At 37.6% G+C, this 26,265-nt stretch overlaps 1 protein-coding gene across 2 annotated transcripts in view; it reads left to right on the plus strand.

Annotated features, from left to right (window-relative positions):
* Nucleotides 1-26,265, plus strand: part of LOC117992381 (PAS domain-containing protein cky-1-like) — a 157,860-nt gene that overhangs the window by 40,226 nt on the left and 91,369 nt on the right. For both annotated transcript variants that reach the window (XM_034980062.2, XM_069505903.1), the window contains exon 3: nt 7,875-8,056. In XM_034980062.2, coding sequence (XP_034835953.1) covers nt 7,875-8,056 — 182 coding nt within the window. The remainder of the gene's footprint in view (nt 1-7,874; nt 8,057-26,265) is intronic.

Here is a 26,265-nt window from a genome sequence, read left to right on the forward strand (position 1 = left end):
ACACTGATAGGCTAAGAGCTGTTCTACAAAAATCAGACCAACGTCAAAATCAAATAATTTACTCCAAACTAGCTGATGCGCTAGACTTCGTACGCGTGGATATAGGTTTTCAAAATCCCTCTCTCTCTTTGATTTTCCCGGATATAGAGTAACCTATGTCACTCTCCAGGTCTTAAACTATACCCATGCGTATTAATCACGTCGATCCGTTTCTCCGTTGCGACGTGATTGACGGACAAACCAACAAACAAACACACTTTCGCATTTATAATAAGGGTACTGATAGGTAACATTGCACGCTTTTTGATTGTCAATAATTGTTGTATTTGAAAGATAACTAACTTATGCCCGTGACTTCATCCGCGTGGACTACACACATTTCAAACCCTATTTTAGGGGTTAGGGGTTGAACTTACAAAAAATCTTTCTTAGCGGATGTTTTCATCATATTAGCTATCTGCATGCCAAACAGCCCGATCCGTCCAGTAGTTTAAGCTGTGCGTTAATAAATCAGTCAGTCAGTCAGATTTTCGTTTTATATGTAAGTATATTTAGATAAAGTATGAAAAAGCTATTTTATATTTTTATTCTTTATAATACCAACTCGTATTATAGTTAGCAATAAAGATGTTTAAGTAAATAAATAAAGCTCAAAGTAAAGTCTGGCGTCTAATTCATTTATTTTTCTGTGAAGTCGTCTCATCTAGAACAAAGGTGCGAATTTAGTTTACGGCCACCAACTCCTACTCTATGTCATAAGTCACTCAGTACTAATTCAAACAAATAGTACTACATGTTGTATACTAATTGTTACATTTTGATCTAATAAAAGTTCAGATACACTGAACTCGTATAAGAGTCGGGATTTCATTCCAATGCATTATACCGACTAGGTATATGTGCCTACTGACTTTACCTGATAAAGGCCCAAACACATTTGAGCGATGCGGCAAGCAAGCAGCGCCGCGTCGTGTCGCACAACGCAGCGGAATGCATTTGGAGTTAATTGAATTGTTAAAAATCTTCAAAGTTTAGCGTTTAAACTATCGTGAGTGATTTTCATTATAAGTATAGATTGTTACGGCTATACTCACGTACTTAGTTGACGTAAGCCCGACTAGAGTCGAACCCATTCGGGGTTCTTTTTCACAGGGACTCAGCTCGCCGCGCGTCGCTGTTGATACTCAACTGCGACGGGTCGGGCTTACGTCGAATCATAATCTTCAAATTTCTTTCAAATTGGTTAATTAACATATACTAAAATTTTTTTTTAATAAAAATGGTGCATTCAAAAGATTTTTTCCAATTTGGGTATCTGAAAATACCTATCTACTCTCTAAGCCATGATCTATGATTACAAGACCATTTTGCGTTATATTAAAACACGTAAAACTACGATGCAGTGTACAGTTACAAAATATACAACGCGATCATACAAAGATCTTACTTATTACGGCTAGAATTTCTACGAGATGTGGGGAAAATTGCCTCGCTCCGGGCCCCGTTTAGCGCTCTCTGCCAGCCGATTGTTAGGCTCGGCTATCATAATCAACGCTTTATAAAGAAGCATGTGAGACAACTATGCAATACGTGATCATATTTTTTTTTTACATATTGGTACACACTTGACCACATTTTTGCATGCAGGCTTCATAACTATTTTCACAGGTATAACGAGTACTTATACTTAATGAAATTACTTTGTTATTTTTCTAGTCTACCTACTTCAGTTTTTGCAAGATTTCTTGTTTTATGAGTCTTCTTAAAAATCGTGATTTTTGGCCAGATGTTATAATTTTCATTATTTCTTATTAGATTAGGACCGTTATTTTATCTGCGTGGATTTAGCTTTTAAAAAATTCTGTGGGAACTCTTTGATTTTCCGGAATTAAAAGTAGCTCAATATGTCCTTTCCAGGGATGTAAGCTGTCTCTGTTTCAAATTTTGTCAAAATCAGTTGAACAGATAGGCCGTGAAAAGCTAGGAGACTGACAGACACATTCGCATTTATAATAAGTATTAGTGTTAAAATCAAGTTAATGTAGACCAACAACCGCGACACTTGCGCACTGTTACGTGTAGAAATGTATCTAGATCATGTTTTAAGTTAGCGACCGCGACTCGCAACCCGACACTTTGCCAATATCAGTCGATCGCGCGATACTGTAGCGTCGCATGTCGCCGTTGCGCGTCACAGTCGCGTAGCTCAAAGTTTATCTGCCTTTAACTTTAAAGTTTCTATGAACTTCGAATGTTATCAGCTAAGGTACTAAGGCTACTAGGGTAACATAAAAGTAATAGAGCCCTACGTAAGACGGTATTAGAATTTATAGAGGAGTAAAGAGATAGAGGAATGCCATACGTAGTAATGCGAGGGCCGTGTACTGCGCGCCGATATGCTGTTGCGGTTTCTATACACGGTCTTTTGGGGTGCCTTAAATTGAAAGCGATAGAGAAACGAGAGGTTAACTTTATAAGTAGGCCAAGATATATGAAACTGGATGATGCTGACAACTTTGTGTGGATTTAGATTTTTTAAATCCCGTAAGACTCTTAGAATAAGTTTTCCGATTTAATTGTCCGTTATGGAGATGCATGCGGTCTCTGTATCAAATAGACAGGTTATTAAAGTTCTATTTGATTTTCCGAAATAAAAGTGAATATAATATGCAAGCTATCTCAATCAAATTTCATCAAAATCGAATAGTATCCTCTATACGAAATACTTATAATTAATATCTTTTTAGGACAGTATCTACAATAGTATTCTATACATACATAATCAGTTTCCCTTCTTTCTCCTTTCCTGTTACAAATTTTAAGATTTCCTTTTGTATTTTGAATATCAGCGTTAGATAAAATAACATATCTTCTATTCTTCATATTCAATAGAACCTAGTATTATAATGAATGATAATAATGAGTTAAACTTAAGGCCTGTATAAAAATCGCTACACTTACAACTTGGACCATCTACAAGCCGATATTGAAAATTGCCTAAATTATTAGTTGCCTTTGTACGGCTTGCAGCGTGGGAAAACGGGTGGAGTTTTCACGTAGAACTACTTGAATTTCTAAAACAAGCCTATTTGCTCATAAATTGAATGTACCTATTGGTCGGACTCATTTTAACTCTTTATTAACTTTTATAATATTATGTATACTGAAATATTATTTCTGTAGCTAGGCTACTACCTAAAAAAACATTTAAAATACCTATCTTCAATGTTCCAATATCTCGTTGATTTCACTTACTTTTACACCTTTACATAATAAATTATGATTTTTTTAAATTAATGACGTAGACATCCGTTAAGAAAGGATACTGAAAATTCATCCCCTAAGGAGGTAAAATAGGGGTTTGAAATGTGTGTAGTCCACGCGGACGAAGTCGCGGGCATAAGCTAGTCAGTATATAAACTTGCAGTTCCTAACCTATCTGAGGATACAAGATCAAGAAATGACTTGGTATTTTTCAAAGTAATAATGAACGCAAAATATCCTGTAGTGGACGTAAAACATCGCGTGCTCCCCTTTATTAGCTAAAACCTGTACTTTGGTGCTCATTGGTTAAGCCGCTTTGTACTGATTGAACCCTTTGGTTAATTTTTTGTGTTTTTCCTTATTTCATCGTGGGAATGTTGTTTATAAATGATGGCGCGTAAATAATATAGAATTTTGTCATATCTATGTAAAAAATATATAAAAGGAAAAAGTTACTGACTGATCTATCAACGCACAGCTCAAACTACTGGACGGATCCACCTTACCTGACGGATACCTTGCCTGAATCTGACGCGCTCGAGTAAATCCCAAAATCCCCGCTTGGGCTCCCCTACCATTTGGTACCACTGAGTCAATGTATCTTAATTTATCACTACTATGTTTTACGCCCACTACAGGATATTTTAAGTAGGTACATTATTTAATACTTATTACTCGCACAATATGAGTTGACTTTATAATAATGGTTTTTACGGCGTAACAAGATCAGTGAAGGTAAACCTTTAATGAATTCCTAGAAACTATTGATCATTTAAAGGTTTTTTTAAACCTTGGCCCTTACTCTAATAAGATATAATAAAAGATGTGAGTTAGTAGTTACAATTACATCGGTAGGTACTCATACATAAACATTGTTATAGATGCAATATGAAAAATATGTACCTATTTAGAAAGAAAACAATAATATGGAAATGTGTGACATACGCACAAGTAAACTGTAGGTACGCGGCAGGAATTAATGTACATCGGCCGTTAGAATGAAATTTCGGCTCTGTAGAGCTTTGTCTCTTCACTCATACCTATATGACGTTTTGTCGGTCTCAAAGACAGAGACAATCTCCTTCTAAAGGTCGATGTACATTACTTTCTGCCGCGTACTGTACCTATGGTCTCCACGTCACAGGTTTAACCTAGTGTGGAGACCACTAGTAACCGATGCCAAAATAACTTGTTTTTGTTAAATAAAGATATTTTATTTTATTTTTTATTTTATGTGAAATTTCCCCTGGTCCTTTTTTTGGCACAATCGAAAACCCCAATTTTTGGCTCAATCCGGCAGTCGAACGGAGGTCCTCGTCAGCCACGGCCGAACATGCCAACCGCTAAACTAACGACGCAGTTCTAATAGCACAGTAGGTACTTACAGTAACTCCCTTCGGCGGTGTTCCCAGTAAATTACAACATGAGGTTATTCAAGGGGCAGACCAAAAAATTCCTGATTTTCTGCTGGCAACGCATCGGCAGTTCCTCTGGTGCTGCAAATATTCATGGGAGGCGGTAATCACTTAACATTAGGTGACCCGTCTGCTCGTTTGCTCGCTATCTCTATTAAATTAAAAAAATACGCGGCACGCTAAAAACCTTGCTGTGGCTAGAAATAGCTGTGGATCGATCGCGACTCCTTACAAGAGCTATTAAGAGCTCCAAGATCTATTAAGAGTGATCTCCATGGTCGCTTCAAGTCGAGCGTTAGAGCAAGCAATTGCAACCAACATATTTTACGGGCGGAACCTACTCAAGAGCGAGATGCGTGATATTGTGTGAACAACGCGAATCAACGTACCGGACTTACTTATTGCGTAATTTTTTTGCAAATTAATGTTTTTTTAATAAAATAAAGACATTTGAAATTTTGCTGAGTAAAGATTGTATTTTAGGTGTAGGTATACGCACGAAGTTTGGCTTAAAATAAAGATGTTTCAATGGTCGTAACTTTCAAAATAATTTTAGTATATTTATTGTAGTCGGACATGGGTAATGGAGAAATAAATAGATATCTGGTTTAGTTTTACGACCAGGGCAACAAATTACTACACATATTATAAATGCGAAAGTGTGTTTGTTTGTTGGTTGGTTCTTTAATCACGTCGCAACGGAGCAACGGATCGACGTGATTTTTGCATGGGTATAGTGACAGAGGCTACTTTTTATCCCGATAAATCAAAGAGTTAAAGGGATTTTTTAAAACCTAAATCCACGCGTACGAAGTCGTCATCAGCATCAGCTAGTATTAGAAAAACTTTTGTATGGAGAAGCGCGTGAGAAGTGTTACCTTAAGTAAGGTAAAGCTTTAGTTCAATGTCTACAATTTAAACTTTTAACAGCTCAATCAAATTACAAAATAAAATGCTTCACACACATTGACCTTTAGACAATTGCCATATTGAGTGTTTTATCTCATTTCAATTACCGACCAAGGTCGATTTAAATATTTGGAAAATATAGAATCGCCTTTTAAACGGAATTAAAATAATAATCGGTCGATTTGAAATAAATTTAATGATGTGAAATAAGCAGGAAACAAAATGTATGAATACATTTTAAGAACAGCGATTTAATTTGGCAATTTGGGTTAATTTTTATCGTTAATAGTTCTAAAGTAGGTATTTGTTTATTGTTAAGGCACTTGCTTACTAAGTATTTACGTCAGAATTTGTTACTTATTTATGCTAGAGAATAACTTAGAGTATTTAGGTACTATTTTTATGCATTAAAGCACCATGGTTCTACCACTAACTTTTCGGAATTAAGTTTTTCTACGATCTCCCTGGCGCAATGTGGCCTTATTAGTGGGAGGTCCCGGGTTCGATTCGTGGCAGGGGTTTGGAATTTTATAATTTCTAAACTGGTCCGGTCTAGTGGGAGGCTTGGGCAGTGGCTAGTTATCACACAAAAATGTTTCTACCTATGCCCATTATAGACATTGAAACTATTAAACTGATGTGTCCCAAACTGGTTTCATTAGACAGGTAATAATGCGAAGATGGTTTTAGACCAATTTTCCTTTTTTAGCATAGCACACGCTGGTATCCGCTTTTTCAAAATTAAAATCTCGTCTAGACAGTCATTTAAAATTACATATTAATAACTTAATAAGTCAACATTTATCTACATATTTAAGAGCTAATGAAAACCACACATCTTTTTAAAAATAGCATTAACTTGATAGAAACATTTCTCCGAGTTAATGATATCCAAATTTATCACACTTATAAACAGTGAAAAATCATAAAAACGTCCAAACAAGTGTAATGGGATTCCATTAGAATCAATATGAATCGTTAATAAATTTCCATTTAAATGGTGTATTTGTCGAATTTTATTGTTCACATTGATTCACTGTCTCGAATTTCAATATTCTCGAAAAATTAACGAATTATCGCATGTTAATAAAAACGACACTTTTGTTTTCATTTGGGTACTAAAAGTTTATAGGTAGTAAGTATTCTGTTATTACCGTAATTATATGTTTTTAGGGTTCCGTACCTCAAAAGGACAAACGGGACCCTTATAGGATCACTTTCTTGTCTGTCTGTCTGTCAAGAAACCTACAGGGTACTTTCCGTTGACCTAGACTCATGAAATTTGGCAGGTAGTCAGACCTTATAGCATACGTAAGGGGAAAAATCCGAAAATTGTGAATTTCTGGTAACATCAATAAAAAAGAATTAAAATGTGTTCATGAACATCAACTTTCAAAGTAAGATTACTATACCAAGTGGGATATCATATGAAAGTGATTTGCCTGTACATTCTAAAACAGAGTTTTATTTATTTTTACGCATAGATTTTGATTATTAGTGCAAAATGTCAAAAAATACAACTGTAGTAAGGAACCATCGATGCGCAAGTCTGACTCGCACTTGGCTGTTTTTTAAAAATTAATATACAAGGTGTTAGTTCAACTTATTGACTAGTATTCTAATGACATCATCACACCAGACGGAGACAGTCTAGTCTATAATAAATTTGATGACGTATTTTATTATAGATACAATCCAAGATAGCAACAATTTGCAATACTAACCAGCCGCATTCCAAATAGTTAACGACACCTACATCTATTCTAGTCAACATTATGTTATGACATCCATGGTGCTTGATCCGGTTAAACTCAGATCAATTAATTAATTAATTAGGTCAATCTGTATATATATAAAATTCAAAGTCCTGACTGACTTATACATATATCAACGCACTGCCTAAGCCGCTGGTTCTAACGACACGAAATTGGGAGGGTGTGTTCTTTGTAAAGAGTACTTAGGTAAGTATCAACTAAGAAAGGATTTTACGAAATTCCACCCGTAAGGGGGTTAAATCGGGGTTTGAAATTTATGAAGTCCACTCAGACAAAGTCGCGAGCACAAGGTAGTTAAATAAAGTCCGCGACAGGTCGAGATGCCAATCGGGGTATGAGGCAGGGAGACGCCCCGCACACCTGCACGACACCTGCGCTTGCCCGCACTGGGTTAGCGTGGGGGCTGTGCGGGTGTGTAGGGCGTTCCCTCCCCGATTGCCATTTCAACCTGACGCGTACTATACCTATTTGATTTTCATCGTATGAAAATGTTTACCATTTCTGTCGCCAGGTTCGACCAAGGCAAATCAACGAAAGGCGCTTCCAAACTCCGGCGCGACCTGATCAACGCAGAGATTGCCAACCTTCGGGACCTCTTGCCCTTGCCTCCGTCAACGCGGCAACGTCTCTCGCAGCTACAACTTATGGCCCTCGTGTGTGTTTACGTCAGAAAATCCAATTATTTTCAACAAGGTTTGTAACCAATGGCTTGCATAATTAGATTACAGTACGCAGTCGAAAGTGATGAACATCGGCCTTTAGAATGACTTTTCAGGTTTGTAGAGCGTTGTCTCTGTCACTCATACCCATATGACGTTTTGTCGGGCGCAACGACCGAGACAGTGCTCTACAAATCTGCTATCTCCTTCTAAAGATCGATGTTCACCACTTTTGGCTGCGTAAGTACTGTACCTACTTAGATTATTCTATACCTCTACCACTAAATAAGGATATGATATTACGTACAGAGGCTCGACGAAGGCATTTAGACAGAGCAATCGTGCGGTAAGTGCTGGACGAAGAAGCGACCCAAACTGGCCTAGTAGCTAGGTCCCTATGTTGAACTGTTGGTCGTCGTTGTAAGCTTAAACTACTTAATATTAAAATTAGTAGTATGTTTTTTTAAAGAATATTAGCCAATGATGGCTTTCCCCTCCAACTAAGCATTAAGCTTGTGCTAGGAGAAGAACCGACGACCTTTCGGATTTTCAGTCAGCTCCTTCTAACCGTTGAGCTATTGAGGATTTTATTAAAGTTCGTAGTTCGCGAAAACCAACGCATTTACCATGTTTGAGGCTAAAGGCGTCAGAATACTGTCTCTAAATAATTTTAAATACATGTCAAAAATTGCGGACTGGCAGGATTCGAAGTTCGAACCCACGTCTCCTGGGATCGCGCCCGACGATCTGACTGCTAAGCTATACGGTTCGCTTGCTGCCCTGTAGGTATTCCTGACAGACCGACAGACAGACAGACAACTAAATATACCAAATGAGGTATCATATGAAAGGGCTTTACTTGTACATTCTAAAACAGATTTTGTTTATTTTTATGCATAAATAGTTAAAATTCGACTCTAGTACGGAACTACGGCGTGCGAGTCTGACTCGCACTTAGCCAGTTAATAAACAGAATCTTAGTCAAAGTCAAAGTCAAAGTCAAATGATTTATTTAAAATAGGTAATTAATAACTCTTTTTGAAGGTCAGATGTTGGATTTCTAAGATATAGTGGTGATAATTATTACGCAAACTTAAAACTAAAGCTACGAGGGTTCCAAACGCGCCCAGGTCTGAGAAGAGCCCACAACAAACTCAGCCGGGTATTGATGAGGTATGATCTTCACACTCGCTATCTATTAGTAAACAAGTAGACCTAAGTAGATCTACCTATTGTTGTGACAAGTTATGTAAATTAGAAGTATATAGATAAATATTTCTGCATCAGCTATTCAAATACATCTAGTAACCAACTTTAATAACAACTATCGTACAATTACAACGCCTCTAATATCCACCATTACGATATCCGATGGTTCGACACGCTGTATTAAAAGACCATAGGTTATACCAGCATTAGGGCTTATCGGCAAGGAAGATCAACACTTAGACGGTTTCTTGAGAAATAATGTTGTACTGTAAACTAGTAAATAAATCCTACGGACCTGTCTTAACAATGTAGCCAACTATCGATTTGCTTTATAGTTTTTAGCCCGTAACGGTTGGCCACGTTTCAGACGAAATAATAGCACTGATCGGTACAGATGGTCTACTATTTAATTCCTTTTACGAAAATTTTATTTGTATGAAATTTTAGGACCTGCTAAATTAGGACTAATGCTACGTAGAAATAACCGGGGAAACTAAATTTAAAATTCAAAGAAGCTTCGTGTAGAGCTCTATTTTTATGAAGTCCGTATAATGAATGGATCCTTCTTCTCTCATCTTCAGAAATCAGCATAACGCTTTTACTATAACAATAATCAGAAGTAGATTTGTCCGCCATGCGCCGCCTGATCCAATGACTCTATGCAACTCGTTTGAAGTCCATCTTGTGGGGGGGTGTTCCAACGTTGCTTTCCGATGCGAGGCCGCCATTCTACCTAGAGACCTCTACGTCTATTGGTTTTTCAAACTAGCCCCTCTCTCCTTCTAAATACTATTAAATTATTCCTACTTATAATGCCTAAATATGCAGATTTATAAATCTATACTTAATCCATACTTAATATTATAAATGCAAAAGTGTGTCTGTGTGTCTGTCTGTCCGTCTGTCTGTCTGCTAGCCTTTCACGGCCCATCAGTTCAACCGATTTTGACGAAATTTGGTACAAAGATAGCTTGTTTACCGGAGAAGGACGTAGGCTACTTTTTATCCGAAAATCAAAGAGTTCCCACAGGATTTTAGAAAACCTAATTTCAGGCGGACGAAGTCGTGGGTATCATCTAGTATTATAAGTCTGTCTGTCTGTCTGCTAGATTTTCACGGCCCAACAGTTTAACTGATTTTGATGAAATTCGGTATAGAGTTAGCCAGTTAGCTTACATCCCGGGGAATATACCTAGGCTACTTTTTATCCCGAAAAAGAAAAGAGCTCCCGCGGGATTTTTAAAAACCTGAATCCACGCGGATGAAGTCGCGGGCATCACCTAGTCTTAAATATATAAAAAGAAAAGTCCTGACCCATTCAGTGACTTAACTCAACGCCCAGCCCAAACTATTGAATCTAAAAAGCTGAAATGCGCAGGAGTTGTTTTTATTGTGTAGACAAGGAATAGCGCTGAACTTTTGAGTTATCCAGGGGAGTGCAGCCGCAGGTGGTCGCTAGTGTAGGTAGATCAAGGCAAAGAAGTGGCGGCAGACAAACTGACAGCCCTTCATGCGTGTTAGAGATTAATTTATCCACGGTTTGTTAGGGTAAGTAGCTGCCACAGCAATGCAGCACAAGATGCAAAGGTTACCCATCAACGCATCATGAAGTTCATTTTGTATTTCATGTTAATTCTAATGATATTGAATAACATTAAATGTTTCTGCTTTGAGCTAGGCGTAAAATGATTTGTAGGTATGTTATGTTTTACCCTTTATCATCATCCATAGCCATACTAATATTATAAATGCGAAAGTGTGTCTGTCTGTCTCTCTGTCTGTCTATCTGCTAGCCTTTCACGGCCCATCCGCTCAACCGATTTTGACGAAATTTGGTATACATAGATAGCTTGCATCCCGGGGAAGAACATAGGCTACTTTTTATCCCGGAAAATCAAAGAGTTCCCATGGGATTTTAAAAACCTAAATCCACGCGGATGAAGTCGTGGGCATCATCTAGCATCAAACAAATTTATAATTTACATCTGTAGAAACCTTATAGCTAGATGTTATTAATATTATTTTATTCTCTATCAGCTCTACCTAAAAGTATAAATAAAAGTCGCAGTCCGTGTTTCTCGTTGCATTAGTTTTAATGAAATTTCAATATTTTTTTTGCTGTGCCCGTAACACAGGTTTTCCTAGTACGGATGCCAAAGCACTCCATCAGGTTTCATTCAACATTTATTGTATCTACCTTTTCTGTTCACTAAATTTAAGGAGTTTTTGTAATTTGCAACATATATAAATAAATTGAATTGAATTGAATTTTCACCATCAAAGTTCTCTTAGTTGAGCTGTATACGGAATAATCTTGGGAACCCCTTACCATTCATATGATAATGTAAAGGGGTTCCGATCCTTAGAAATGATGAATAGGACTACTTATGAAGAAAAATAAAGAAAAAAGAAGGTTTTCAATTTGCTTTTCATTTCATTAGGTACCTACTTTTTAGAGCAATCTTGCACATAATATTTTTGACAAATAAGATACACAGTAAAAAATAAATTCCAATATTTCGAAAAAGAAAGACGAGAAATGCAAACAAAAAAAAATACCTGAACAAAACCGGTTAGCAAAGACAATCAGTATTGTTACGATCGGTGAGCAAAGTTTGCAAATGATATGCAAACTGCGATTCCCACGATCGTCGCTTATCGAGGCCCGGCTGTACTCGCGGGGACGGTAGTCATCCCGGAATGATGTAAGGATAACGTGGATAAGATTTAAAATATTTCTTTTATCTGACTTTTTTGCAAATGCCAACAATCAAAGAGGAAGTGAAAAAGTATTCCACAAAGTACAAACTTAGACTGGAAAAACATCCTAATGCATTGGCACATAAATTGCTTGTAAACCCCAACACTAAACGTCTTAAAAGATGACATATACTAGAATTAGACGAGAGATGAATAAGCTTGATAGTATACAACACAAAAGGGGAGGATATTTACTAGAATGCCCTCTAAACTCATAAATTTTAAACCCACACTTACCCAAAATCTGAACTGACTATAAAATCTTTTCAACTAGGCGCGTAGGTATTTTGAAATGTCCGGTTTTGCTGTTGTCGAAATTCCACGGACTCGTACAAAGCGATTCGCTTCCTCGTATCTAATCTGCTAACTTCTCTGCGCACTACTAGAAGAATATGGAATGCCCTTCCGAATTCCATTTTCTGCACCAACTTCAATATTGGGACCCTCAAAGGAAGAATGAAAGGGCACCTTCTATTTTATATAGGTAGATGACCCCATGATTAATTTTTCCGGTAAAATTTGAATTCTTACTTTTGCTCTCGACTTTGCCCCGTATTAACTACTTACTACGCTCAAAATACATTTCGTGAGTGTCTTTCTATTCTAAATTTTCACTAAGTACATAATGTAACTACTTACACAGTTAAGAAAAAAATCGCCTATAAGTACCGCTTGTTTATTACTAGCTTCAAGAAACAACGCTGGTTTCATTTTTGTAAAAAAAAAACTGTACATCTGAATCATACCAATGAACTTTATTCAGAATCATTAAAATAATTTGTCAGTTCACGAAAGTCTTATTTCTATAAACAATTGCAAATAACGTTGAATTCAGTAAATAACATTGACGTCTAGAACAAATCATATGCAAACTGCCAATACACGATGGAAAATTTATAGTCTTGTAATGCCAACGTATCGTACTCGTATGTAGTTACTATAGACAAATGGAATGTAAAATAATAGACAATACTAAATTGCATGTTGAAGAACTATGCCCGGTGACTTCGTCCGCTTGGACTACCTACACAAATTTCGAACCCCTCCTCCCTATAAAACTAGAATTAGTGGCACTAAGTCAGCTCTAGGCCCGGGAGCTTTTACTGACGCGTGCTTGCCGCAACACGACTGGCATGGCCGCAGTAGTGTCGCACACAAATGTGTTATGGTGCCGGCTTTTGAGTGTACGTCACGGTGGAACTAGGTCGGTTTTTGGAGGTTCTAATTTAGTGGCATGTAGGTTTATGGAGAAAGAAATTAGTTCAATCGGCTTTGATTTTGTTGGGAAGCTATTTTATTGCGTAGACTACACAAACACAAATTTCAAATCCCTATTTTACCCCCTTAGGGGTTGAATTTTCAAAAATCCTTTCTTAGCGGGTGTTGTACGTCATAATAAATACCTACATGCCAAATTTCAGCCCGATCCGTTCCAGTAATTTGAGATGTGCGTTGATAGATCGGTAAGTTACCTATAGTCACCTTTTACTTTTATATATGTAGATATAGATATAAATAGATATAATCTAGAAAAAGAAATTATAATTATCCCCGGAAGTTAGATTAATTTGACATTCGAAATATTCATCACCTTCCTGCTCCAAAATTGCACCTTGTTAGTCCAGTCTTTATCCGTCGGAGGTAAAAAAGGAATAATAATATATAAAAAATAAACGACCATATCCACATTTTCTGTCTAAAAACGCGCGGTTCCTTACCCATGTGAACCCCCGGCGGTCAGTGGCGTGCGGCGCGGGCGTGACACCACTCTCCCAGGTTCGACTCCCGGCGGGCACTATTAGTGCCAATAACCATCAGACGGTAGCCGGTCCAACTCGCTAATTTTCTCTAATTTTCCTATCAAAAGCGAAACCATTGTTTAAATCTTTAAACCGGCATTCAGGATAACTGTATTCGGAATCGTGAGAACATCGATTTTGTTACGTAATTATCGATTTTCGGTTCGCTCGGTTCAAGGCTGTATTTTGATGGTAGCGTGCATGTGGATATTTTTGGTGGTACAAACGCGGCCTTGTGCTAATCCGTTAAATTGGGCTTGAAGGAAACTGACGCTAACTGCTGCTTAATCGGTTAACTTAGAAAGGTAAGGTTATTTTAACTAAATAGGCTTAAACTTGATAATTGGGTTATTATTATATTTTTTGGGACATTCGTCTATAATGGTTCAATTCTGTGAAAGAATGTCATAAGTAGGTAACATCATCATCATCAACTCATTACTACTGATACGGATCTCCTCTCAGAATGAGAATGTTTTAGGCCATAGTCTACCACGCTAGCCAAAAAAGTGATGTTTGATAATTGCTAACGCACATAACTCTGTAGAGATGCCGCACTCCGCACGAACCCCCGACAAACAAGACAGACATCTTAACAACTGGGTTATCAAAGCAATTAAAGAATAACTATGAATAACAGGAGAGTTAATTTTTAACATTTGGTTAAAGTGTACCTATTTACCTAATTCAAAAAAAACGGTATAAAGAGTCAGAAATGTACCTACTCAATACCGAAACCCGCAATCATCTGGCGTACAATTAAACGGGTAAGTTCCCAGCTCTTATCTAAATGCTGAAGCTGCAACCGCTCCCCGCGAATTAGCGATCACGCACGTATGGTATTTTCTCAACAATTTTTACATACCGGCATGGGAACTAGCGAATCTTCAGCCTAATTATTCGCAACCGGATCGGTTATGTGCGTCCATCATTATTCGACGTTTCAATAGTATGTTGGATTTATGAATTTGCCACGGCTTAAGAGGTTGCACAAGGGTTTTTTGTTCACTTTTATAAATTCTTTGCAGTAGTTAACATAGTTTGTCTGGGATTATTTGCATTCTTTTGTTGTTTTTTATGCTTATATTTTACTAGATGATGTTCACGACTTCATGGATATAGGTTTTTCAAAAGTCTTTGATTTTTTGGGATGAAAAGTAGTCAATGGCTCCAGGATATGCATCTCTACCAAATAGATAATGGCCAATACTTCATCAACGTGCATTTAGGTTTTAAAAATCCCGTAGGAACTCAAACAATTTTCCGGGACAAAAGTGTTGGACTGTTGGTTCCCGGGATGTAAGCTAACTTTTTAACGAATTTTCAGTTAAACGGATGCGATGTTAAAACGTAGTAGCAGGCAGACAGAAAGACATATTAATATCATGAATGCGAAATTTATTATTTTAGGTAGTCATCTACATCATAGTGTTCTTTTAATTGATTGATTAACCTAAAAATTAAATCTTTCTATAGCATTTGTTGTACACAAAACTGATCTGATATGGAGTGACGAAAATGGAGTGGAGAGATGAAAATCTGTAGTAAGTATTAGTCGTAATATACACTTAGTCGTTTTTGTATAAACGCTTACCTAGATATATATTAAAAGCTTCAAAAAATAATTTGTATTTAGCCCTTGAAAACAAATTTTGAGTGAAGAATAAATTACCAGTTGTATTGTATAAAACGGGTAGGTACATACCACGATTAATTAGGCGATTTTTAACTGCCGATATTATTTCGACTCAGTTCCATGAGTCGCGGGACGAATACAAATACGCTAAACCATGAAATAAGCTTCAAATCATTAAATTACCAGTTCATATGATATAAAATATAAGCGGAGGTCGAGGGTTCGATCCCTGGCACGCACCCCTAACTTTTCGGAGCTATGTGCGTTTTAACCTTTTAAGTAATTAAATATCACTTGCTTTAATGGAGAAGGAAAACATCGTGAGGAAACCTGCATGCCTGAGAGTTCTCCATAATTTTCTCAAAGGTGTGTGAAGTCTACCAACCCGCACATGGACAGCGTGGTAGACTGTGGCCAAAACCCTTCTCATTCTGAGAGGATACCCGTGCTCTGTAGCGAGCCGGGTATGGGTTGATCATCATGATGATGATGATGATATAAAAAAAACGATGGTAAATTGCGTACAAACTACAAACACACCCGTTATCTCTCATATAAAACATCTCCTTATAAAATAAGCGCTACTTAGGTCGCAGGGACGTATGGACGAGATACGACCGCTATAGTGATCATTTACTAGTTCTGATTAATTGATGCATTACCTAGGAGTGCTTGTACCATTTACTGATACACCCTGATTTACTTTTGAAGTGTTAAGATATAAATATTGTATCAGTGGGACGAAATGGTGGCACTTTAATGGCGTTCAGTACCTACTCTACTAAAGAACTTAGGTGAGCCTACTTATTTTATTTTTTGTAGCTACATATGTATTACTTACCTAAGATGGATGACAGCCTAGTGGTTAAAAACTTAAAATTCGGGGGTTTAGGATTCAACCACTAGTACTCACCATTTTCGGAGTTTTTTTATTGGTACCAAAAACATTCGCAGATACTCGCGCACCGAGGGCTCCGTACTCGGGTATTTTCTCGATATTTTGCACGATATATCTAAAACAATTAATGCAAATGCATAAACATAAATTAAAATCAATTTTACAATGTACAAGTAAAGTACTTTCATATGTCACCCCTTTTGGGGTATCATATAAAAGGAATTTTGGTTATCTTATTTTAAAAATTGAAACACATTTTTTTTTGTGTGATGTAACCACAAATACACGGTTTTCGGATTTAATCCTTTACTTGTGCTGTAAGACCTACCTACCTGCAAAATTTCATGACTCTAGGTCAACGGGAAGTAGACGAGGAAGTAGTATGAGGTACGGAACCCTAAAACTGAATAAGTAGGTACCTACATAATCAATTTAAACTAAATAGAGTACCTACTCTATTTAGTCCCTTTTAAGATATTGGCACCTCAAATCTTATGTACCTACATAAGATTTGAGGTGCCAATATCTTAGAAGCTATTTCTACGAGTATTTATGAGTTCAGAATAAATATAGCCTTAAGGAAAATTCTAAAATTAAACACGTGCCATTTAAATACACGTTGCTTGTGTATTGTTATTTATATTCCATGTCATAAATTATTTGCGTAACAGTGTAATGCAAGAAGACAACTAAATTAGACGGTATAATTTATGCTAGATTTGTCTTAAATTATTTTTAGGGTTCCGTACCTTAAAAGGAAAAACGGAACCCTTATAGGATCACTTTGTTGACAGTCTGTCTGTCTGTCCGTCAAGGAACCTACAGGGTGATTCCCGTTGACCTAGAATCATGAAATTTGGCAGGTAGTTAGGTCTTATAGCAGATATACCTAAGGGGAAAAATCTGAAAACTGTGAATTTGTGGTTACATCACACACAAAAAATTAAATTGTGGTCATGAACACTAATACTTAATTAGTATTTTCAATTTTCAAAGTAAGATAACTATATCGAGTGGGGTATCATATGAAAGAGCTTCACTTGTGCATTTGATTCAGTTTTTGATTTATCGTGCAAAATGTCGAAAAAATACGACTTTAGTACGGAACCCTCGGTGCGCGAGCCTGACTCGCACTTGGCCGGTTTATTCATTTCGGTATAAAGCTTAGAGCTATATGGCGGCATCAGAATTGAGGAGTTGGAACCCGGAGTTCAATGACAAGTATTACTTACCTATACTTGGTACGCAAAAAACGGGCCGAATTAAGAACCATTTCTTTTTAGAAGTTAGTTTACTCGCCTAATCTATCTCGCCGTTTAGGCGGGCAGTACCTACCCTTGAAACATTTTTATTATTCGGTGACAAGGGATCGGAATCAAGGGCTAATTTTATTGATTAATCATTGATCTTGTGATGGTTAGTGATGCAAATGGACTGCAATCTAAGACAGAAGCAGGCTAACCTTGGTGGGGTATGGCAGTAATCGATTTTCTTACGACATCGTACCGGAACACACATCGTTTGGCGGCACGATTTTACTGGTAGGGTGGTAGTGAAGGTCATGCCTTAATCCTCCAGCCAGACTCAACCTGAGCCTTAATTACCCCAGCCAAGAAGGAAACCTGAGACATTTAACTCTTTAATTTTTAAGACTGCGCCATCCAAAACTGCGCCTGGGAGACCCTCAAAAACAAGGCGGATTATATTTTTTTTTAAAGAATATTAGCTATTTAAATTGATTTTTTTAATTTTTAGCTTGTGCCAGGAGTAGGTACGACGATAGTGCAAAGGGTGGGGTTTGAACTGTCGACCTTTCGGATTTCAGTCCGCTCCTATAACCATTGAGCTTTTGAGGCTTATGGGCTACTAAAAAAAGGGCAATACGTGCAATTTATAATTTAAAACCGCGCGATTCCCTACGAGAGATATTTAAGGAAATAGGTATTCTTACAGTAGCTTCCCAATATATTTACAATAATATAATTTTTGTACGACAAAACATTCACAGTTACAAAAAAATCAGTGATCTCCATGATAGGCAAACTAGAAACAAAAATAAGCTAGCTACTCCTGCGCTCCGCCTCTGGAAGGTGCGAAAGTCATTTGTGGGAATGAGTGTAATATTTTATAATAAAATTCCACAAGCAATTTTAGACTTGCCTTTACACAAGTTTAAAAAATGTGTTAAAAGTATGCTCCTAAAAAAAGCATATTATACAGTCGCAGACTATGCAAACGATAAAAAAAGCTTGGATTTGACTCGCTCCAGCAATGCACGGGGCTGCAATGGCTTGTATAGTACGGTATAATAACATTGTAAATTGAAAAATTAAAAAGAGCAACCGCCGAGTTTCTTGCTGGTTCTTCTCGGTAGGAACGGCATTCCGAACCAGTGGTAAATTAAACCTGACTATTCATAAGCACTTTTAAAAAGTTTACATGAATAAAAAAAAACATTCTTCTTCTTCTTCTTCTTCACTAGCTGATGCCCGCGACTTCGTCCGCGTGGATTTACTTTTTTCAAAATCCCGCGGGAACTCTTTGATTTTCTAGCCTATGTCACGTTCCAGGGTATAATCTATTTCCATTCCAAATTTCAGCCAAATCCGTCCAGTAGTTTTTGCGTAATTGAGTAACAAACATCCAAACATCCACACTTTCACATTTAAAATATTATTAGGATATTAGGATTAGGATTAGGATTATGACCCCAAAGTGGTGCGAAGGCATTAACATAAAATAGTATGATAAATAATCCGTTTAGATGGAAAATTATTCTAACCTATACGCCACTGATTCATCCAAGAGTTACGGAGGTCAGATGGCTATCGCTTGTAAAAACTGGTAGCCTGTCAAGTTGTGAGACTCGTAAATGGATTTGGTATCTTAGATTTGTGTTGATGATTGGAATAGATTTATATCTGGCCAGTCAAAGCTTTCCGCTATTAAAATATACAATAGATTTACTAATTTGCCATTTGGGTAGTTGAGAAAAATCTAGTTTAGATTAATTCTATGAAGTAAGGTTTGCTTCTAATAAAGTCGCAGAGAGCCGCTGCCCCATATCCAGCAGTGGACGTCTGTCGGTGATGACAATGATAATGATGATGATCATGATTTGCTTTGCAACCATACTAATCACATCATCATCATCATCAGCCTGTGGACGTCTACTGTTGGACATAGGCCTTCCCTTAAGAGCGTCACCACACTCGGTCCTGAGCCTTCCTCATCCAGCCACTTCCCGCCAGCCTCTTTATCTCGTCGGTCCATCGTGCTGGAGGGCGTCCCACACTATACGCTTGCTTAAACGCGGTCTCCACTCAAGGACTTTCCGGCTCCAACGGCCATCGTCTCTACGACAGACATGACCTGCCCACTGGCACATCACGCAAATCACATGGCAGCATAATTAACGTAATTAAGTATAAAGATAGCTTGCGTCCCGGGAACGGATGCCAGCGCTGGCTAATTTTTGTCTTGGAAAATCAAAGAGTTCCCACGCTATATCTAAAAACCTAAATCCACGCGGCAGGCATCATCTATCTATACTAATATTATAAAGAGGTAATGTCGTTAAGTTTGTTTGTAGGGGGTAATCTTTGGAACTATTGAACCGATTTTAATAACTCTTTCACCAGTAGACAGCTACATTATTCCTGAGTGACATAGGCTACACGGGATCTTTAAAAACCTAAATCCACGCGGGCGAAGCCGCGGGGATCAGCTAGTTTGGTATAAAGATAGTTTGCATCCTAGAGACGGTAAGCCACTTTTATCCAAATTAAATTCCCAGGGGAGTTTTTATAAACCAGTTTTACTTATCTATTGAAGTCGTGGGCATCATCTAGTCTAAATATATAAAAGGAAAAGGTGACTGACTGACTGACTGACTGATCTATCAACGCACAGCTCAAACTACTGGGTGGGTCGTGCTGAAAATTGGTATGCAGTTAGCTATTATGACGTATTTAATAGATAGCCACTAAGAAGGATTTCTTTAAAATTCAACCATGGGTTGATCATGATCAACCCTTCACCGGCTCACTACAGAGCACGGATCTCTTCTCAGTAAGAGAAGGGTTAGGCCATGGTCCACCACGCTGACCAAGTGCGGATTGGCAAAGGGTAAAATAGGGGTTTGATATATGTGTAGTCCACGCGGACGAAGTCGCAAGTATAAGCTATGTATTTATCAGCAAGTTAACACCCAATGGCCAATAGATACGCATATAAACGTATAGTGTTCACCATACGTTAATCCAATTAGAGTGCATGGCGCTGTGCCACATTAGCATAAATTTGAATTTTTAACCAGCCTGAAATTACTTGCTTACTGGTTACCCACTACCTACGAGGAGCTAACGACAGGTGGATAGTTCTTACATGTATTTGATTAGACAACTCGAGTTTGCTGCGGATGGTAATAAAATTAAATTTTTTTTTATTTTTATTAATTAGGTTCACTTACGGCTATTTACACTAATACATTAAAAATTATTCTAAACATATTACTTTTTGAAATTTTTTGATAATTCAACCCCTAAGGGGGTGATATAAGGGGTTTGAAATTTGTGTAGTCCACGCGGACGAAGTCGTGAGCCTAAGCTTGTTTCATACAAGTATGACGAACAGTTTACAATTATCTACGATCTATAGAATAACTAGAGGCTCAAACGTAACTATTATTGGGTCACATGTACTGGGTCAAGGTGGGTACACCGTACCTACGCTTGCGTACGTCCGTATAAAAGATTTATTGCCTTAGCTCACAATATACCTGCTGTACAACTGAATACTTTCGATAAACACTAGTAAATTGTACACTAGCAGGTGCTTGCGTTTTGTCTGTCCGACAGATAAAAACATAATACCTATACACGGTGAAATTTTAGTGGTTGTCTTCCCGCGGCTGAACGATTCGCCCTCAGTAGTACTATCGAAATTTTGAGTTAAACTTAAAAATTACAAATGTTTTTGTTTTGAAATAATTAAAAAAAAAAAAATCGACAACTCGAAAGTATGAGAAACAATAGTAACTCCCTAGACGTAACGTGAATAGTAGGTAGGTACATCCACTCGAACCGCGCTGTCAATAAAGTGAAAAAGTTTAGAGCAAAATAAGCTCTCGCGCGTAGTGATACGGCATAAACTAGCCTGCACGCACGCGGTATCACTATTGGTTCGAGGTCTCATTCGATTTTTGTTTTTCTCGATTGGAAATTTTTTATATTTATAAATCGATTGTACCACCACCACGACAAAATCATTTTGCTTCGGGAAAAATTTCAGCGTCTATAAAACAGCGCGAACTGACTCCCTTGAAAAAGGACCCCGGATGGGTTCGAAACTAGTCGGGCTAACGTCGACTAAACACGTGAGTAAAGCCGGGACAGACATTATATATAATGGAAATCACTCAATACCTATTCTAAAAATGGAAAAAATAATAATTGGCAAACTAATGGTAGCTAAAAAATTCGTTTACACCTTATAGTACGCGATATGTTGAAATGGTAATCGGGGAGGGGCACACCCGCACAGCCCCAGCGCTCGCCCGCACCGGGCTAGCGCCACGGGGGCTTTGCGGGGCGTTTCCTCCCCGATCACTATTTCAACCTGTCGCATAGTCTATGTATGTATGCGTATTTTACACCTAGCTAGGTATATTTCTAATAAACGGTTATTGTTTAACCCTGAATTATTAATTCTCTCCGGTAATGTCATTGCTTAAGTGGTTACAAAATTAACATTTTTGAATGAAAAAATCGGTCAGATGCGAATCATAGGTACTTTGTGTTTTTCTTTCTTTTTAATTTATAGACTAGCGCTTGGCTGCAATCAGACCAGCAGGGTGATTCGCTAACTCAGTTTCTAACACTGAATGATAGGCTACGGCGCTCATTTTTTAATCCGTTGAAGATTTTCTACGAAAAAAACATTTTAATATCACCCAGTGAAGCAGCTAGAACTAACCAACCTCGGTGGCTATCATTTAGTGTTAGACACTGAGTTAGAGAATCACCTAGATGGTGGCAAGTGACGATGCAGCTTAAGATGGAGCGCGCTTACCTAGAAGATGCCCATTCACTCTTGACTTATTAAAAGTTATTATTTTTACTAAAAGTTATTCTTACTTAAAATACTAAAAGTTTTGTGAAACTGCCATATCCCTTCCAAGTTAGCCCGTTTCCATAGACTACGTCATCATTATTTATATACCACCGTGAGATCGTATTCAAGGGCTAGCTTGCATCGGAAAAAAATATCAGTGCTGTGAAAGCGGTGACAGCTTAGTGGTTTAGTCAGCCCCCTACTCAGGGGGTCACGGGCTCGATCCGAGTCATGCACCTCTAACTTTTCGAGTTACGTGCTTTATTTTGTAGTAATAAGTGGCCCCATTTTGTTTGTTCCTATAATTCTCAGAAGAAAATACCATGTTTTCAATAACTGACCTCGCTGTCTAAAGGTACCCACTACCCATGTTTTCGGTAGCCTTTATGTAACCGCTAACGACTTTGCAGCAATATTAATTAAATTAATTATCCTCTATTCAACGATTAACTCCCGCGGTAAGGTCGGAAATAATTATTTTCGTATCGATTATAACTATCGATTATAGAATCGATTATAATTGTACACAACAACTGAATCGAATCGGTGTGAGATGGTGTGTATTGTTTTGTCCCATTGTGTTTTGATGGGAATAAAATTGCTTTCTAGTTTGGCTTGTTATGACTTAATTCGAGGTTCCAAGAACTGGATTCTTGAAATAACTTAATTGTAAGGGCTCCTTTATATTACCACCTTTTTTACAAGACTTGAATCTTCAATAGAGTTTAATAGAGCTTTATTTTTAACGATATCAGATCGAGACAAGTATTTCTCTCTGGCTTATACTTAACTTGTATGTAATTTCTAAAACATAAGGTACTAATACTAATTTATTTGCTTACTAGCTGACGCCCGCGACTTCGTCCGCGTGGATTTAGGTTTTTAACAATCCCGTGGGAACTCTTTGGTTTTCCGGGATAAAAAGTATGTCACTCTCCAGGTATTTGACTATACCTACCCATGCAAAAAATCACGTCAATCCGTTGCTCCGTTACGACGTGATTGAAAGACAAACCAACAAACGAACAAACCAATAAACCAACAAACAAACACACTTTCGCATTTATAATAAGGGTACTGATGATGCCCGCGACTTTGTGACTGGTTCCTTTTATGACTGGATAAGAAATAAGGCCGGATTTTTCGAAACTCCCACGGGATAGGACATAAAGAGGATTCATATTTTCGCAGAGCGAATCCGCGTTCGTCGCTATTAATAAATACTTATATTGAAATAATCTTGAATATTCAAAATTGAATAGTAATCTTGAATTGTACGCAATTATCAAGTAAAATCAACAGTTAGTCAGTACCTATCTGGTTATTGGCCCATAACTTTTTGTAACAGCCCGTTGTCTTATCTCGGGAAGTGCGAGATAAATATTTTAGCAAATAATCGTAAATATTCGCAAACATAAGCATTATATTATTATGTTATCTTAAAATGCTTAACTTGTTTGCATTATAAGATAGGATAAGTTACAGAAATATGCATAATAAGTTTATCTCTAAGTAAATTTTATTCTTTAAATGGTCACCTAGTTTTTTAGCATGGAATTTTTGATAGCGACCAGCTGTCACTCTGCTGAAAATGCTGTACTTGGGTAAGTACGTATCAAAGAGTATACAAAGGTTGTTCTGTAGCTATACAAAGGTATACCTTTTAACATAGTATATAGATCAGAACTTATGACTGTATCGCATACACTTGTACCTATATTATGCGAAAATGTGTTGGTTTGTCCTCAAATCACGTCGCAACATCAACGTAATTTTCACAACGGTTTGTTAAAGACCTGGAAAGTGACGTAGGCTACTTTTTATCACGGAAAAACAAAGAGCTCCCACGGGATTTTTAAAACTCTAAATCCACGCAGTTGTCGTAAAGTAGTAAAGTCGTGGGCATCAGCTAGCTTGTAATATTTTTGTCGATTAAATAATAAGACAGATAAATTATTATCCAAAATCCGTTAACCGTTTAGTGACTAACAACCGCAACAGTCTGTACAAGGTCATATCGGAACATGTATAGTACGCGACAGGTCGAGATGGCAATCGGGGTACGAGGCGGGGGGACAGCTTGCACATCCGAACGTCACCCGCGCTATCCCGCACTAGGTTAGCGCGGGGGCTGTGCGGGTGTACGGGGCGTTCCCACCCCGATTGCCATCTCAACCTGTTGCGTACTATACACAATACATCAATCGCCATTACTGTGTATGACATGACCTTATATGAAATAATGCGGGGTCTCACTTTCAATTGTTTTATACTCTTAACAAATAAGAGGTCATTATGACGCCTTTTGACTACTTATAAAGGCATTTTGTTTCATACAATAGTTTCAATAATGTGAACTTTATTAATTGTTTAAGAAAAGTCAAGACGTTGAACTCTATTTAATTATAGTTTATTAGGTCAAAAGGCTCTTGAATGAGAAAAAGAATTAGGTCCGACACGGCGGATTTTTTGATCCGCGAGCGTAGCGAGTGTGAAAATTTCGCTCCAAGATACGTGGCCCTACCTTATGCGTGTTATGAATTATAATTAACTTATGCTCGCCACTTCATCCGCGTGGACGGTGGACCACACAAATTTCAAACCCCTGTTTTACCCCTTTAGGAATTGAATTTTCAAAAATCTTTTCTTTGCAGATGTCAACGTCATAATAGTTATCTGCATGTTAAACAGCCCGATCCGTCTAGTAGTTTGAGCTGTGCGTTGATAGTCAGTCATTCAGTCAGCTTTTCCTTTTTATAAACATTGTATGTAACCATAATTTTAAAAAATCGTAGACGGTAAATAAAAGCCTTGTCAAAATCCAGTGGTCATATTTGATTGGATTGGCTGACTTGACGATTACAAAATCGAAATTGATGACTCAATCGACGGCCACGATAATAATTATTGATAGGTGGATAAATGAAAAGAAATATCATATTTCATTCAAGTTCTACCGTCATTTTTGTTTGTGGTGCGTTGACAGGCAATTTAGACTGATATGTATGATTTATTGGATATTTCAATGGTGATTGCGATTTTTTAAGTGACCTTAGTAGCCCGTTGATAGTACCTCCTCTATCTGTAACTACCGATTTATTTATTTGGAAACACTTTGTTTGTATAAGGCCCAACGCACACCTTCAGTGGAGCTGAGGTGTAGAACTATTTATGATAACAGTTCAAACTAAACTGATGGGAATGATCCTCCTCCTCCTTTAATTTTCTTATGTCGAATTTTGAAGTCGACGCTATGGTTCCTTAGATCTTGCGCCACCTGGACGCAGCAGCTTTTTGCGAATCGTTTGATGTCGTCTGTCCACCTAGTGGGGGGGTCTAAAGTTGCCATTCTAGCATCTTGGGACCCCAACGTCTATCAGTTTTTCGAACTGCTCATATGTGCCCTGCCAATTTTTGTAACTTCAGCTTCGCAACCCATTGAGCTATATCAGTTACTCTTGTTCTCTTACGGATCTCGTCGTTTCTGATTTGATCACGTAGGGAAACACCGAGCATAGCTCTCATTATCGACCGCTAAGTGCCTCTGAGCATTTTCATGAGGCCTATAGTTAGCGTGTATATCGTGTTATATCTATTATAGATTTATGTTACTTAAACCGTTGCGAAATAATTTTATTACAAAAGCTCTACATTTGAATTCCAAGAAAATATCTATCTACCTGATCCTATATTATCGCGATCACCGCCCAACTATCTAATTTCTAATCTAACAACAACTTAATTAATAGCCACTTGTTGAAATCGATTTCGAACTACTTGATTTACAAGCTGAATGACCTATATTTATTCACATCGATTTTAATAAT

Source organism: Maniola hyperantus, chromosome 21 (assembly GCF_902806685.2).
Source record: "Maniola hyperantus chromosome 21, iAphHyp1.2, whole genome shotgun sequence".
Lineage (NCBI taxonomy): Eukaryota > Metazoa > Arthropoda > Insecta > Lepidoptera > Nymphalidae > Maniola > Maniola hyperantus.